This window comes from Patagioenas fasciata, chromosome 2, assembly GCF_037038585.1.
Source record: "Patagioenas fasciata isolate bPatFas1 chromosome 2, bPatFas1.hap1, whole genome shotgun sequence".
Lineage (NCBI taxonomy): Eukaryota > Metazoa > Chordata > Aves > Columbiformes > Columbidae > Patagioenas > Patagioenas fasciata.
Window position 1 is genome coordinate 124,739,411 of NC_092521.1, and position 16,074 is coordinate 124,755,484.

At 41.4% G+C, this 16,074-nt stretch overlaps 2 protein-coding genes across 4 annotated transcripts in view; one reads left to right on the forward strand and one right to left on the reverse strand.

Annotated features, from left to right (window-relative positions):
* SNRK (SNF related kinase) overlaps positions 1–6,225 on the forward strand; it is a 41,393-nt gene extending 35,168 nt beyond the window's left edge. The window contains exon 7 of the mRNA XM_065831266.2: positions 2,366–6,225. Within this exon, the coding sequence (XP_065687338.1) occupies positions 2,366–3,584 (1,219 nt within the window). The 3' untranslated portion in view covers positions 3,585–6,225. The remainder of the gene's footprint in view (positions 1–2,365) is intronic.
* Positions 6,226–11,258: 5,033 nt separating this feature from the next.
* The window catches only part of ANO10 (anoctamin 10), a 125,917-nt gene continuing 121,101 nt past the window's right edge, over positions 11,259–16,074 (reverse strand). For all 3 annotated transcript variants that reach the window (XM_065832814.2, XM_065832815.2, XM_065832816.2), the window contains exon 13: positions 11,259–12,172. In XM_065832814.2, coding sequence (XP_065688886.1) covers positions 12,137–12,172 — 36 coding nt within the window. In that variant the 3' untranslated portion in view covers positions 11,259–12,136. The remainder of the gene's footprint in view (positions 12,173–16,074) is intronic.

The window sequence follows — 16,074 nt, forward strand, 5'->3', positions numbered from 1 at the left end:
AGATTAAAAAGATATATATGTAGAAATTACTTGTAACCTGGAGCTTCCCTTCTGTCCCAGTCTCCCTTCAGGCCTACTGGGAACAAGGGGAGACCAGGAAGGGAAGGGAGGCAAACATGGGCTGCTATGAGAGATAAACATACTGTAATGAGGAGGTTTATTGCCTGGAAACTACAGTATTCTTAGATACTATATTTACCCTTTATTGTGACAGCCACAGAACTCTCTTCTTTTTTTTTGCTGACAAACCAGTCTGTTCTTAAAGCATGGTAAATTCTTGTAAGATTTAAATCTGCATTTTCTGTCACTTCTGTAGTTTTGTTTCTAATTTCTTGAAGTCCTATCTGTGAATCACAAACAGTTGTGTGTGTTTAAAATACCTAACATAGCACAAGTCATCAGAAAATGAGGTCAATGATTCCCAGTGTTTCTGGAGTCAGCTGGGGCCTAAGGGGGATGGCAGTGTCAAAGCAAGGAGGACCATAGCCCAGGTTCTACTTCTTGTCTGGACAGCTTGTGTGGGAGCTGCTGGCTGTGTGGCTTCCCTCCAGGCAGAGCTGCTCACTGGAGGGAACTGGTGGGAGGCCACCAGCAGCTCCCAGTGCTCGAGGGGACAGGGAGATGCCTGTGTGGCTCCTCCCAGGGAATGGACTACAGAAGCTTACATGGGTCTGTTGGCAGCCAGGTCCTGCTTTTAAAGGATCCTGGTTGATTTTTGTATTCCTGGTTTGTTAAATCAAAACTGAAGCCAGTACTTCAAAACAAAGTCTGCAGTTAGGCTTGATGAGTTTAATGTTGGCTTTAAAAAAAGTGCTCTTCTTCAGTGCTCTTCTTTAAAGTTCATACTGTTGGGCAGACAGTTATCAATTGTTACTTGTGGAGAGAGGCATCTTGCACTTCAGGTTCCTTTTCTATCCAGCCATTGCAGGGGGAACCTTGAGCAAAGGCAGTTCTAGTGCAAGTGCTTCCATTAACTTTAAACACTTGAAAAGAACATTTCTGGAATAAGAGTAGCAAAGAGGTGCCTGAGCTTTCCTTGTTTCTTCAGCTTGACTTCTTATCACAACAGAGATCAGGAAGCTGGTATGATCCTTCCGGCTTTGCATGCAGGCTGTCCAAGCAGATATCTGGGCTCATGCTTGGTGGGAACCATCCTCTGCTTCTTCTCCCGCTGCCCTCCCACGCCTGCCTTCTAAACTGAGTTACAAAGACATGCAGCCCTGTCTTTTGGCACACCCAAAATACGCTTGGCAATGTGTTGTAATATGCTGTCCATATGTGAACAGAGGTCTCTACTACAGCTTTTCATGCAGTATGCTAGAAAAAGATAACTCTTACTTTGAGAGGTTTCAAAAATTGTCTTGGTCTCCGCAAGTAATGTGGGACTTAAGCCGAGTGAAGCAATTAAATAATTATTTGATGTTTAGGTGTCGCACTGTAGGTGCTGGTCTTTTGAATTAGGCTTTCAAAATACAGAGAGAAAGGACTGAGAGTATTTGTTCTTAATTTATTCTGTGTGCATTATGGGAAAATTACAATATATATTAGGATTTAAAGTAAAATATATATCATTGGATACTAGCTTAGATGCTGGAGATAAGACAGCTGCTAACTGTAAAACTTATTTACATGTAAGTGTTACTTTCTATTTTGAACTTGGACGTACAGTTTATCTGAGTGCCACACTCTTAAGCAGCTTGAGGCCTGAATTTATGCAGCTGTATTATTCCAGTTGCTCAGCTAAGGACAAATAAATGTATGCTCTCAATTCATGTGTGTTTAAAATTAAAGGGGATTTTGTAGAATAGAGCTTGGTCTGAATAAAACTTTCTGAAAAGGAGAGTATGCTTCTTCTGACTCAGCTTTTCAGTCTCACTGATGTTAACTATAACCTAATATTTATAAAAAGAAAAAAAATAACAGAAGCTTCAGATTAAAAGTAGTTTGGAGTATTATCTTATTTAAGTTGTGCTTGAATCAGCTCGAATCTTCCCCTAGGTAACTGCTGCTGCTATACCTACCTCATTATTTTCTTTCAGACACAATTATTTAAAGCTTTTTATTGCGTAATTCATTTTCTGAGAGCAATGAAACCTTCAGATTTCATTTGACAGTAACCAATATAATTTCTAAACTATGCTTTTATGTGTATGATGTTCTTTTCAAATAACAGCATTTCTAAAGGAATGCACGTTCTCTGAGAATGTTTCCTTTTCCTCACTACTCAGTACTGCTGTGTACGAACATGCCACTCTGCAGGCCCGTTTGCATGGCAGTACTCGTGCAGATGTTACATTTTCTTACATGTTCTGAAACGGTTGCCATGATCTAACTTTTCTTTTATCCTTTATAATTTTTTACGTAGGCAATCGTGGCCAACAAAAATCGATGTACCCCAAGATCTGGAGGATGACCTTACAGCTTCTCCTCTCTCTCACGCAACTGTTCCCCAGTCACCAGCTCGCACGGCTGAGAATGTTCTCAATGGCCACAGAAGCAAGGCCCTTGGGGATGCAGCAAAGAAAGAAGAGATCCCTGAATTAGCTGGACCAGCGCTTTCAGCAGTGCCATCGGTGAGCTTGAAACCCACTACAAGTGGCCGAAAGTGCTTGTTCAGAGTAGAGGAAGATGAGGAGGAGGATGAAGAAGATAAGAAACCTATTTCTCTTTCTACTCAAGTTGTTCTGCGCCGGAAGCCTTCAGTTACAAATCGTCTTACTTCAAGGAAGAGTGCACCAGTCCTCAATCAAATCTTTGAGGAGGGTGAGTCAGATGACGAGTTTGACATGGATGAGAACTTGCCCCCAAAGCTCAGCAGGTTAAAAATGAATATTGCTTCACCCAGCACGGTGCATAAACGCTATCACAGGAGGAAAAGCCAGGGGCGGGGCTCTAGTTGCAGTAGCTCGGAAACAAGCGATGATGACTCAGAAAGTCGGAGACGCCTGGACAAAGATAGTGGGTTTCCTTACTCCTGGCATAGACGGGATAGCAGCGAAGGGCCGCCTGGCAGCCAAGGAGATGGCGGTGGACTAAGCAAACCGAGTAATGGAAGCCGAGGGGTGGACAAAACAAGCCCAAGTGACAACAACAAAGCGGGGGGGAGCCCCTCCGGCGGCTCCAGCGGTAGCACCAACAACACCTCAGGTTCCACTCGGAGGTGTGCTGGATCCGGAAACTCAATGCAGTTATCGTCTAGAAGTGCAGGGGAACTGGTTGAAAGCCTGAAGTTAATGAGCCTTTGCCTAGGCTCCCAGATTCATGGCAGCACTAAATACATTATTGATCCTCAAAACAATCTGTCCTTTTCCAGTGTAAAAGTGCAGGAGAAATCAACATGGAAAATGTGTATAAGTTCCAGCGGAAGTGCAAACCAGGCTTCATCACTGGGCAACCTAAAATTATTTTCTGACCAAATGTCAGACACCGCAAATGAATTGGAACGGATAAAGAACAGGAACTTGAAAAACAATGTGCTACAACTACCTCTCTGTGAAAAGACGATATCTGTGAATATTCAGCGGAACCCAAAGGAGGGGCTGCTGTGTACCTCCAGTCAAACCAGTTGTTGTCATGTCATTTGACCATGACCTGACTTTAATAGCTCGATCTACTTGACAGCATCATTCTTCCTGTTCAGAGCTGTGAACACCTTGTCACCGGACCCCCCCTTTTGTTGTCTTAAGATTTTTAAGTGGGCTTTGAGCAGTTATTTATTACCCTTTAATTTTGTGTTTGCTTGATGGTATGACAATGCATGGTCTTTGCATGCTGCTAGCCAATATGTTTTTCTTTTTCAACAAACCAGAATATTTTATTGTGTAATTTTTACATTTATAATTTTACTATGGAAGATCTGGATTAAATGAATTATCTGGATCCTAATGTAAATTGAGCACTTAGAAGTTTCATGTTCTGCACTTAAAACTAGAGAGAGAAGCTTTAGTTTACTTGTGAAATGTTAATTCTTGTTCTGACCTTCTGTGATATCTAAAATATGTGATATGTGGCATACTTCTATGTGTCTGAAACAGAACCAAAGCAATAATGTTTTGATGCTGAAAACTCTTCAGGGAGCTTTCAGATGTTCCAAGGCTTGTACAAAGCAAAGATGCACTGAAAATTAGTGATCTTGAAATATGATTTTAAACCCACACCTATTTGTCTTAAGCTAGAATACGGATAAAGTTGTGGCTCAAAAATCAAACTGAAAAGATCTTGTTTTGCTAGAGGCAGTTTTCTTTAAAAAATAAATAAAAAAGGCAAGTAGATTTGTAAGGCAGCTTTCTCCCATAGAAATATGTTCATATTACAAGCAGACAATCTTCTTTTTTAATATAACAAAAGTAAATTATTAAGTCGACTTCTGAGTTTCTACATGCTAACTGAAAATAAGGTATTTGTATGAATTACTTTTGTTATTAGTATATCATGACACTTAATATTTTAGGTTTTTAACTTGTAAAGCTTCTCCTGTATGCTCCCCTCCCTGAGATTTCAGAAGGCAATAAGGGATGTAAAACCTTTAGGTAATTGGATTCAAACTGAAATTGTTATTGTCGTTGACATTTTTCTCATTATTACTCTTTTTAAGACTTAAAATACTGCTGTTTCCCACTTGTACACCACTTTTCCCTGAGTAATTATGCTTTTTCATAAAATCAGTTAAAAGTAGCATATAGGAAAGTATTTATTTTACAGCTCTTAGCCTTTCTGTCAGTTTTCCCATTGCCATGGCAAGGTCTTGAATTAAGAGTATTTCTGTACAAAAGGATACTTTTGACCAGATGAATTAACTTTGTGGAATTTTATTATCTAGAATAAAATATATTGCAGATTCCTAGTTTTGGGAAGGGCAAGAATGTTTTATTTTTTCATGCTGTGCACTGGGTCTTCTAAGCAATGCTAGTGAAACTGGCGGTGTTATGTAGCAGCACCCTGGGCAGACATTGGATGTCTGAGAGGAGTTTACACTGTTGAGCGTCTTGTAACACTTGCAGAATGGTCAAATATGAGGCATTTCAGGTACCGCAGAGTGAGCAGAGCACCGAAGAACGGCCTTACGCTTGGTCTTGATTTCTACAGCTTGTCTTGATTAGTAAAAGAGTTTACTAAGAGAGTCTAAATTGCATAGGGTGTTCTTACTGGCTAGCCTAGCCGGGGGTTTTACATTCTGCTTCCTAAACAAGGCAAAGGATAAGTGTTTTACTTCTTTAAGTTTTAAACTCTAGTTGCAGCTTAGTCAGTGTGATATTTATAAATCACAAGCTACAAGAATAGATGTGTGGGTGAAGCCATAGAACATATTTGCTTGAAATTTTTGAGCAGGGATCTTACCAAGGGCCAGAAATGAGATGTGTGGTTCACAGATGGTGAGCATAACATCCAGGTAGGAGACAAGTTTATAAAGGGCATTGGCAATAAACTTATTTGTTGCAGCTTTTTTTCCAAGTATTGTAAATACTCTTTCCTGGTATTATGTACAGCCTTGGAATGGCACCTTTTAACTAACCCCAGGTGTATTTTGTTTCTGATGTTTTTATATACAACTGTATATATGGTGCTCACTTTAGAACAGCAGTGTTGACCATTTATGCTGCATAGATGTATTATAGCCTTATAGCTGTGTGTGGTTGGTTGACCCTTCGGGCGTACAGATGTTAGTCTGAGTGGTGTCCGTTACCCATTTGTTGATAGGTGAATGATTGTGCATGTGGTGTATGTTGTATTATGTCGTCACGTAAAAGGAAGGGCGAGAATAACCACTACGTTAAGATAATATTGGACCAAACTATTTACACAAGTAAACAGTCTCTTGTACCCCTTAACGTGTCTTTAAAAGTTGCAGATAGTTACAGTAGTGTATAAAGTAAATATTGTGGAAAAACAATTAGTCTTGTATTTTTCTGTATGTGTGTATATAAATATATATATATATAAAATAATGTACCTCTAGCAACTTAATCTGTATTTAAGATGTGACAATCTTGACACAGAATTTTAAGAGTAGCAGTATAAATAAGCAGAATTAATGAACAGAAATATAAAAATTTCTCACCAAGAAAGAATCCGCGTGTGTGTGTGTGTGTGTTAAGAGGGTACAGAAATATCAGCTGATCGGATTGCTTCCAGCAGTGTTTGGCTTTTTCATTGTACAAACAGTCATGGTGTGCGACAGAAATGGAAAATCCAGTTAATAAAAGTGATATCTTGATGGATGCATAAGCTGTGATTTGCACGTCGATGCAGTTTGTTACTCCCGGTGTTTGATGCGTAAGGGCAGCACAAGCTGCTGGCCGAGTCCCCACATTGCAGAGGCTCAGAGGTCAGACCTGCTGGAGACCCACCTGCAAACACAGAATAGCTCACGCTGAGCAGTGCTGATCAAGTTCACAGAGAGTAATACATTAAAATAGAGAGCAGTAAGAAATATCAGCCCTGTTGCATTGAAAAAAGATACAACTCTTGCACAGGTCAAACCTGTTCATTTGGGTTTAAAAGTTGGTATCTGCTAAAAGAGCTTTTTGTTTAAAGGTTGAATTTGGTGTTGCTTAGACAGAACTTCAAAATTATTTAAATGGTTTAGTAAACTTTACAAGCTGCTGCTTAGCTAGATAATGTTTTTGATACACTTGTCCAGCTTCTTACCATCCTAGCAAAGCCAGTGCTGTTGTGGCAGCTTGTGCCTGGCAGCTCTGAAATACAGAATACAAAGGGTTTCAAGATCTCAGTTACAATGTTTGCTGTGTGCATGCCCAGGTAAGTCAGAGGAGTCTTATCTGAACTGACTGGTTTGCCAATTCTGCACAGGCACTGTGTACAGTTGTTTTTTTTTCCCCTTGTGAAGGTGTGTGTAAGTTCAAGTTTCACCAGTACTATTCTTTGCAATGTAAAATGAGTAATACTGGAAAAAAACCCCACAATGTTAGCATCAGTACTGATCCATGTCAGATGTGTAGCGGGGCCTGCTGACTGCACACCAAAAGATGGGCACTGTAATACAAGGCTATTGTCACCCAAACTGCCCAAGATCTGAAAACCCAGTGCAAGACACAGTTCTGCATGCACAGTCTTCTCTCTTTCTGCTGTCATATGTAACAGGATCCCGGGAGTTAATTACAATTATTTACTGCAACTGCTTCACAGTGTACATTTTACAACCATGCTCCACATTGCTGTGTTTAGTCTGCCATGTGCTGGAAAACATCTGCTCCCAAACACTTAGTCTAAAATTAAGTATGTCAGTACAGAACTGAGAGAACAACTGAAATATCGACACTCAAATCCAGGAGCGTGTTGTCACTGTCATCACTTATAAACTGCTGTGCCTCAACATGCAGTGACATTGTTTATTGCTATGGTTTTTTTTGTAGAGCCTGTGAAGGCAGCTGGTTTGAGGAGGGGGAGCAGCACCAGCCACGGCTGCTGGGATACCTGCCCAGTTTGCCCCAGCAGCGTGCGTGGTGCAAGGGGCTGTTTTCTGGTACCTTATGCATGGGACCAGCTCACCCTTAGAGACGCCTCTGGTGACCTGTAGTTGGAGCAGCTCAGCACAACCTGCTCTTCTGCACGGAGCCTGAGATTTAACTGCTCATGACATGTGAAGTGTAACCAGCCAGAGAGGGTATGGACATGGTGTAGGGATTAACGGTGTTTAACAGGTTATGTAATTATATGCAATTAATTGTATGATTGCTTTATGATGGGTTAGTTGTGTGGAGCTGTACCCAAGGCTTTTGCAGCTGGGACCTTGCCATTGCTGGGGAACCTCATACATGAGGTGGCAGCAGGTGAGGAGCAGCCAAGGGCTCTGACCATGTCTGAGTGAGGAAAGCTGCAACAAATCTTGTGCTCCTTTTAAAGACAAGGCCAAGCAATAGCATCTCAGTAGCTGGTACATGCAGGTCAGATACATATATTTTGGGGTTTTTTTAGTTACTTTTTCATTGGCAAATAAAAGTAACTGGCTTAACTGGCTGGCACAGGGAAATCCCAATGTGGATGGCTGGCAATAAACAGACAAACTGGAATGTCCCAAACATCAGAGACAACTCAGCCACCCCAGCAGCCTTTCCCATGGTTAAGTTTGTGTGTACGAATCAGAAGAGATCTGTCACTAATTCCAGAGTACAACTTGCTTTCAATAAGTGTGTGGCTGTATGTAGGAAAGAGTATCAGTGACTCACTTCAGTTGCCTGAAGCCAGCAAGGCTCCCACACTGAAGTCATGTAGGTACAGTGAGTGTTTTGAGGGACAGCTGGACTGTCCCTGTCTCCTGAGCAATGTCTTTGTAGATACTTCAGACTGCTTCCTTCTAGAAGCACAGCTCTGGCTCTTTATTTTGAGCTTAAAATTGTAATTACTTGTAAGAAGTTGACTCAATTTGGCCTATCTGTGTATATTATAAATGACATCAATTTCCAGAAGTCAAAACCCCTAGATTAGTGACAGAACAAGGTATATTACACTAGGGGAAAAAAAATATTATCTCTATTTACTTTCCCAGTTGGTAAAAGAATTATGTCATATGAAAAATGCAAGTGTACTTGATACTTCAGAGGACTTGAAAAGCATAGGGTTTTTGTAAGGACTTCACAAGGCTCTCAGATGTGTCATGTCAGATCTTAGCAATTAATTTCAGCAAACCCTTGTGTAACATCTTCCTATTTCATTCCTTTCACTGCTCTCTCTTAAGAAACACAGGGCAGGGGGAGGCAGGAGGGAAGGATCTGGTTTTTTTCTGGGCACTTGTGTACCACATGTGCTCAGCTTCAGCGCCCAAGGCCTGGGTGAGGTTTGGCTCAGCCCCACGGGCCTGGGAGGCAACAGGAACAGCCGATGAGCTCTTACACCATGCCCAGGATCACCTTGATCACACCAGTGGTGACAGCTGCCATCAGCACCGGGTTTAGCTCAACTAGTGGGGTGCAGAGAGATCCCTCCTCTCTAGGGGCATCAGTTGGCAAGGACTGGCACTGACGCTGGCGCTCACCCCTCTGCCTCTTGGCTGAGGCACAGGAGATCTTTCCTCAAGAAAGCACATGGCCCTAGTAGCCGTAGTTCCCACGGGAAGGAAACTCTCAAGCAGTGCAGGTCTTCTGGAACAAGATTCAAGATACTCAGACTGCTTACCTCCTTTCCTCGTGGAACAATTCCAGCAGTTTTCTCTTCTGCTGTCCTTAAGTTCACAGGAGGTGCTGTTGTCCAGCAAGTCCAGTAGAGATCTTGAATCAGCAGTTTCTTCTAGGCCATGCAATTAGATCTGATGACAGAGCTTTTGCATGACCAGTATATTTTTCATGACTGCCCTTTCCTGAAAAAAAACCAGCCTTCTTGGTTGTTATTGCTGCTGCTAAGCAGCAATTTAAGCCTTATGGATATTAGGTACGGGCTACTCCCACACAGTTGTCTTCCCAAACAAGGTGCCTCCAGACTCATCCTCGGTTTCTCCTCAAACCCTGAGACCTGAGATGAACTTGTTTACTTCTTAGACTCAGGCATTGTAAGAATGGCCACAGAACAGGCACGCAGATCACACAGCTTGTGAACGACAGTCACTGGTAAATATCTTATTTATTGTCTCTAATATTTTAATCTGACAACAGATTTTTTTTTTTTTTTTTTGGTCAGTAAATTTCATCCCTAACATCCCAGATTTTTTACAGAAGCACCTATGGCAGAAAGAAAACAACACAGAGACATTCAGAAGCAGAGACAGAAACATTTTTTTTTTCTCTCAAAAGAGAAATGAAAACATCATGAAAGTAAAAATAAGAAAAACAACAACAAACCAACCCAAACCCAGCATCAAACCAGTATCAAGCATATGAAACACAGCAAACCCCCAGGAAAAGAACAAAGAGCAGCATACAGAGAAACAGGAGCTAAATTTCAGTTTGGTGACATATTACTTGGCAATAGACAGTAACACTTCTCAGCAAGCTGAAGCGGAGGCTCTTTAGGACAGAAACTATCATGATTGTGTAGCAGCTGGGATGCTAAAGCAAGAGCTCACCCAGTAACTAGAACAAACTCTAATCCCTATAAAACAAAGGATTCCCACCCTTGTCACACTATGGAAGGTCATAATTCCTACTGGCTTCTGCTGGAGAATCCTCCTAAAGAACAATATTATCCCCATTTACATAATAGATAAGGAAACTAAGCAGAAGGGAAGGGATTTGCTCAAGGCAAGGGCAACCGCTAACACTGCTTAGGGCACCGGGCACTTAAACCTTACTGAAGGTTTTCCTGTTGGGCTACAGGAAACAGGAGAATGGAAGGACCACAAGGACAACCACAAAGTCAGTTTTGCAGAAGTCTACGTATTTTTTTTTTCACACGATCACAGTTGAGACACGACTCAATTCCTTTTCTAGCCCATCTTAGAAAATTATTCCAGGCACCTGATGCAGTTGCCATCAGCAAAACACATCGACTTTTTTTTTTGCTCATAAACCAGCACAAATTATCAGAATCCCTTCAAAATGGCTATGACAAGCTCACAAGAAGATAGCTCACCAGGAACCCATCCCACAGATTTTTCTTCTCCTGAACCGTTCACTCAAAAACACCAAGGAGGCAGCACAAGTAAAACCTGAACAAACACCAGCTACTTCTGATCAACGTGGGCAACAAACTGCAAAGCTGGGGAGCATTCATGGAGAACATTCTGGTCCCCTCCTCAAAAAAGCTTCGGGTTTGGGATCTTCACAGCACTACGGGAAGGGAGACATGGTCCCCTCCAAGATCCCTGCAGCCACCACGCTGCCAGGGCTTCAGGAACAGGCTGTGGAACAGCAGCAGCACAGGGGACGCAGGGTGGGAGAAGCAAGAGAGCGGCAGCAGGTTCTGCTTCTCTTCCCCAGGGAACCGAGACATTTCTTACTGGGTCACACTTGCAGAATTTGAGAAACGCTGATTTTTCAATCCCAGACAGAATATATTATTTGGGCTTAGTTATGTATGTTATTCTGCTGTGCGGGCCCTGTGGCAGGAATATAAAATGTGCAAAGTAGGCAAATGCCTTAATTATTGTAGCAGCAGATTTTTCCGAACAGGATTCCCGCGAGTATCACATGTAAGTAAGTTGCATCTACCAAAGACGAAGGTCACAGCAGGACAAAAATAAACTGTCTCAAGGTCAGGGGAGCAAACACTGTAGATTTGGGTCCTATTACTGTCAGAAAACAATGAAGCATGAGGAAAATCACCTTTTTATGGAATGCAAGAAAATAGATACTCACTACACACACAACTACTGGTACATCAGGTATCAAGTTTAATTAATCTGTTACTATCACATCATTCTTACCCATTCATACAATACTGCAGTTCAGGAGCCAGGGATGTGATACCAAAATCTAATGTAAATTAAAAACAAAATATACTTCATAAATTACTGATCAGCAATCCACTTCCTACTGAATGCTTTCTACCCAGCTTTTGAAAATATTTTAGCTGGGGCTTATTTAGATATCTAGCACACAGGAGTACATAATGCATACTTCATAATATTTATGTTCAACTATTTCTCAGCTCATATAGGGAACAATAATGTATTTCATTATCCAATGTATAAAATACTGAAGTTAATTTGCTATGTGCAAACAGTTACTAATAAGCACTCTTTGGAATAATATAGGATTGATTAGCTATTGTAATAAAGGAACAAAAGGGGCAATAACCCTAAAGGGACCGTACACTCTGAATTAAACACCAGTTTACCTTTTTATTTTTCTTTTACAAAGCTGCAGTTGAAAACTCTCATTAGCTTCTGGGTGCTTACTCACAGGATCTGTTTTCAATCACCTGGAGGACGGTGGGCCTGGCAGATTTCAACCAGACCTAGTATAAGCTGGAGTGTTTTATTTAGTGTTAACTTCACAAATCATTGCATTTGAGAAACAAAGAGAGCAGAAGAAAATATATTTGTGGGGTTTTTTTTGCAGTGTCAGGCAGGGAGTGTTTACCAAGTTTCATACAAGCAGGTGCCACCTACTGAGTGGATGGTGGAGTGCAGACTCCGAGGGCTGCGCATCCTCACCAACAAATGCTCAACAAGTGTCCGCGTTCACACGTGACGGCTTTACTCGTCCTCGCTCCTCCACTTCTACTCATCCTCGCTCCTCCATGTTTACTCCTTCAGTGACTCAGCCGCCAGCTTCATTTGCTGCAAGAGAAGGGAGAAAAAGAAGGGGCACAGTGAGTGTGGTGGCAGCACGGCGAGTTACACCAAACAGCAAAATCTGAAAGCGGGACGCTTCTGAATCCAACTGAATAATAAAACTACAGAAATACAAATTAACTCGGGTTTCAGTAGTTAAAAACAAGAATGCAAGTGCATTGTGCCTTTTACAAACAACACAGTTTTAACAGAGGCATTGCTTTTCCCATCAAAAGACCAAACAAATGAGGATGCAATTTGTATGTTAATTACCGGACCCAACAGATACAGAGAAAAACCTTCTCCCTCAGACTCCTGACCAGGAGGAACTGCTGGAAGAACAGCAAAATGAAAAGCCGGGGAAACTACTGAACTTTTCTGCCACTCCTGGGCAATAACTGTGCCTGTGGCAGCGCTCGGTGGGATGTGGCTTCGCCACCGCAGCTCCAGGACACCCCTGTCCCCACACTGGTGCACAAGGTACTGGCCCATCACCCCATCTCCTCCTGGACAGACAGGTACAGCTGATGGGCCGCATGGGAAACCCGCTCTTACGTGTTGGAACACGTGGATACCAGGCTGGAATGAAGAAGCCTCATCTCTGAATCACAGATTTACTCATGTATTTATTCACGAAAATACAGGATTGTTCTTTGAGATCACTTCAGATAAGCAAAATGCTCAGCACAGGGAAGGACTGTGATATCAGAACCTCAGACACAAAGGAGATTTTTAAAAAGTCCTTGTTGTAGCAAATATTAATTCTTAAGACAAAAATACAATTTGCTTAGTGGGAGAATCAACCTTCTGGCCAAGTGATGTGCACATGAAGATGTATTCTCTACAGATCTAAAATTTTAGTTCAGTGTGAAGTCTTCAACACTGTACAAGTTAAGTCATTTAGTCTTAACTGTATAAGTTCTTAAGGAATCTTTAAAATATCAGTGAGCTACTGACCCAACGCCGCCCACAGTTTCCCATTGCACAGAAGTGAAGCTGCGACTGTTACTTGGTATTTCTGTATTGCCCATTTTTTTTTGCTGCTGAATTGAACAAAAACATCCTGTGGTATAAGAAAGCGGTAGCAGACTGCTATGGCGATACGCGTTCTTTCCAATCCTGTTGTTAACCACTCTGTTCTCATTATCTCAGGACATCACCAGAGAGATCTCAATGCAAAACCAGAATAACAATGCCAGGCGTCCAAAATATCTGCTGAGAGAGAGAAACCACGGCCGCCCTTTGAAGCTTCTTGTTAACGGGGATGTTCCACAACACAGAATTTACAGAGGCAGGAAGAGCTGAGTATGAACTGTGCCAAAGGCATCTCACCTGTGGTTACCAGCCACAGGTTTTTCAGTGTTTGGAAACCACCCTGATATACTAAGAAATAATTGAAGTATATAAAGTATAACTTAAGTATATAAAGAAAAACACTGAGTGACAACAAAGGAATGATGTAGATGGAGACCAGCCTGAAGGAGGAGGTGAGGAGCAGAGGTAAGGAGATGCTGGCATTCAGAGGCCATAGGTTGTGTCCAGCGTGGCTTCCACCTCCCAGGCAACGTGGCACACAAGGAAAGAAAAGAGCTGGACGTGAAATACATAAGCCATCAAATGAAGAAATAATTTTATGTAGCTTCCAGCTCCCGAGCGGCGGTGGAGTTTCCATATCAGCAACCCAGCGGGTGCTATGGACACACACTCAAGTTTCTTAAAAGTAAAGTTCATTCTTTTATGCTTGTGTTTGATTTCATACAAATGGCCCAATACATACGAGCTGGTAGAAAGACAAATACCTAATAATGCTATTTAAAAAAAAAAAAGAATTAGAAAAGAGGAAACTGCAAGTACAATGGGCACTCTCATTCCATTTCTACCCCATAACATAAAGATGTCAGATTGCTCCAACGCGGCCCGTTCTCCCTTCCCTCTGCTGCTGGTCTGTGCCTGAACCCGTTCCAAAACATTGCTCTGCGTGATAAAACCCACCTACAGCAACTCTTCATCATTTTTATCTGTATCTCCATGCCATCTATAAGGGAAGTAAAATTAGTTTGTGTTACAAATATTTATACGCTTCTCCATAGCAACAGGGCAGAAAAAAAGCCACAGCTAAATGCTGGAATGCAGATTCCTCTTTGGCATCCTGATCCGCTTATTTAAATAAATGTCTGTATAAAACTACAGCATCTTAATTAAAGTGACTTCTACCCCTGTTGTAAAAACATTAAAAAGATACACAAGACAGCAACTTAATTCAGTCCATGATTCATCAAATTCAAACCTAATTAGCTTATTTTACAATGATTTTCTGAAATTCTGGACGTTGTTGTAATTACACAGGGATTGATGAGGAACGTAGGAAACTGCAAAGTTATTTTTATTCTCAGATTTCTGCAGGGCTCGCCAAAGTCTGGAAAAAAACCAAGCACATGACTTTTAATGACGACTAGATGGTAATCTGCCCAAATATTCTGCACAACCGGGACTACTGCCATTTATTTCTGAAGGCCCTCCTAATTTTAACTGAGCTAATCTTATGTTAGTATTCTCTTATGCTGGCAATCTTATGTTATTATATTTAAAATATATTATGAACACACAAATTTCCCAGCTTCTTCAGTGGGCCAGTGGGTAGAAGAACCTCTTAAAATAGCTTCACATGCTGCCATGGCGCACACAGCCTGGGCAAAACCCTTCCAAACGCCGTCAAGTATTTCAGGAAATGAATCATATGCAATGTGAGAACACCAGGAGCTGTGTATTTAATTTATTCTTTGTAATTTCTAATACCAAAACATATTTTGCAGCACCTGGCAACACCAGGCTCCCCTCTAAGAGCTCTCACTTTGGCGAGCAACATGTGGTGGCACCATTAGACAGTGAAATTCTTCGCCAAGTTTGGGCTGAAGAATTCTTAAATTTTATTTTACTGTGAAAGGAAATGTTCCTTTTTACTAGGAAAATATTTCTCTAGCACAACATATGGGAAAAGGAGTGTATTTTTTTTCTGATACTGAGAAAGGGAACCAACAAGGTGCTTTTTATTCCCCCAATGGCCCCACCAGACTCACTGACAAGCCTGTGGGATCGAGTTAACTGCCAAAAATACATTTCTTTGTAAGGTTTAAGTAGTACTTTAAAAAATTCAGAAAAATAGGTATTAAAGACTTCTCGATCTGCTTTTCAAACTTACTAGGTACGTAATGACAAAGAAAAACGCTCAGCTGAGGGGTATTAAAAGCCTCTGCAAACTAACCCGAGGCATGGCTCAGAACTGGGCTGGCTCAATAAACCCATCTCATTTGTTATCAGCTGAGAATTACTCTGCTTCTGGTTTGCGGAATATAATAGGTGGCTGGTGCATGACAACTGATGGCACCATCCTGTTCCCCACCGAGCTGGGCTTGGCTCTGAGTGGCACGTAATTGATGCCTGTGCTCAAAGTACTTACTCGTTTATTGCAGTGTGGCCACAGCAGAGTGTATTCTGAAATTCTGTTAGGAATTCCTCTAAATATTTATCTGCTGTAATTCAACAGATTTGTTATTTCCATTTTATTAAGTTTAAATTTCTTTCTAAGGCACACATAATATAATTAGACTGCACTTTCAGTAGAAACAGCAAAAATTCTTCCATGTGGTTTACAACCAGGCTTTACCGGTTAATTAGATTTCACTGGATTTCAACATTAATTTATCTGAAAGCATTTTAATAAACCATAACAGATACTTTCACACCACAAATACAGTTGCGTACCAAGCCTGGAAATCAGGCTACTTCCTTTGTGTGTTCACAACCAGAAGCACAGATTTTAGGATACAAGGTATAGACTGTAGTTATCAAGCAGTGGTGACTCTCTGGTCAGAGAATATGTGGAAGTCTGATCTTGTGATTTAGTGCTA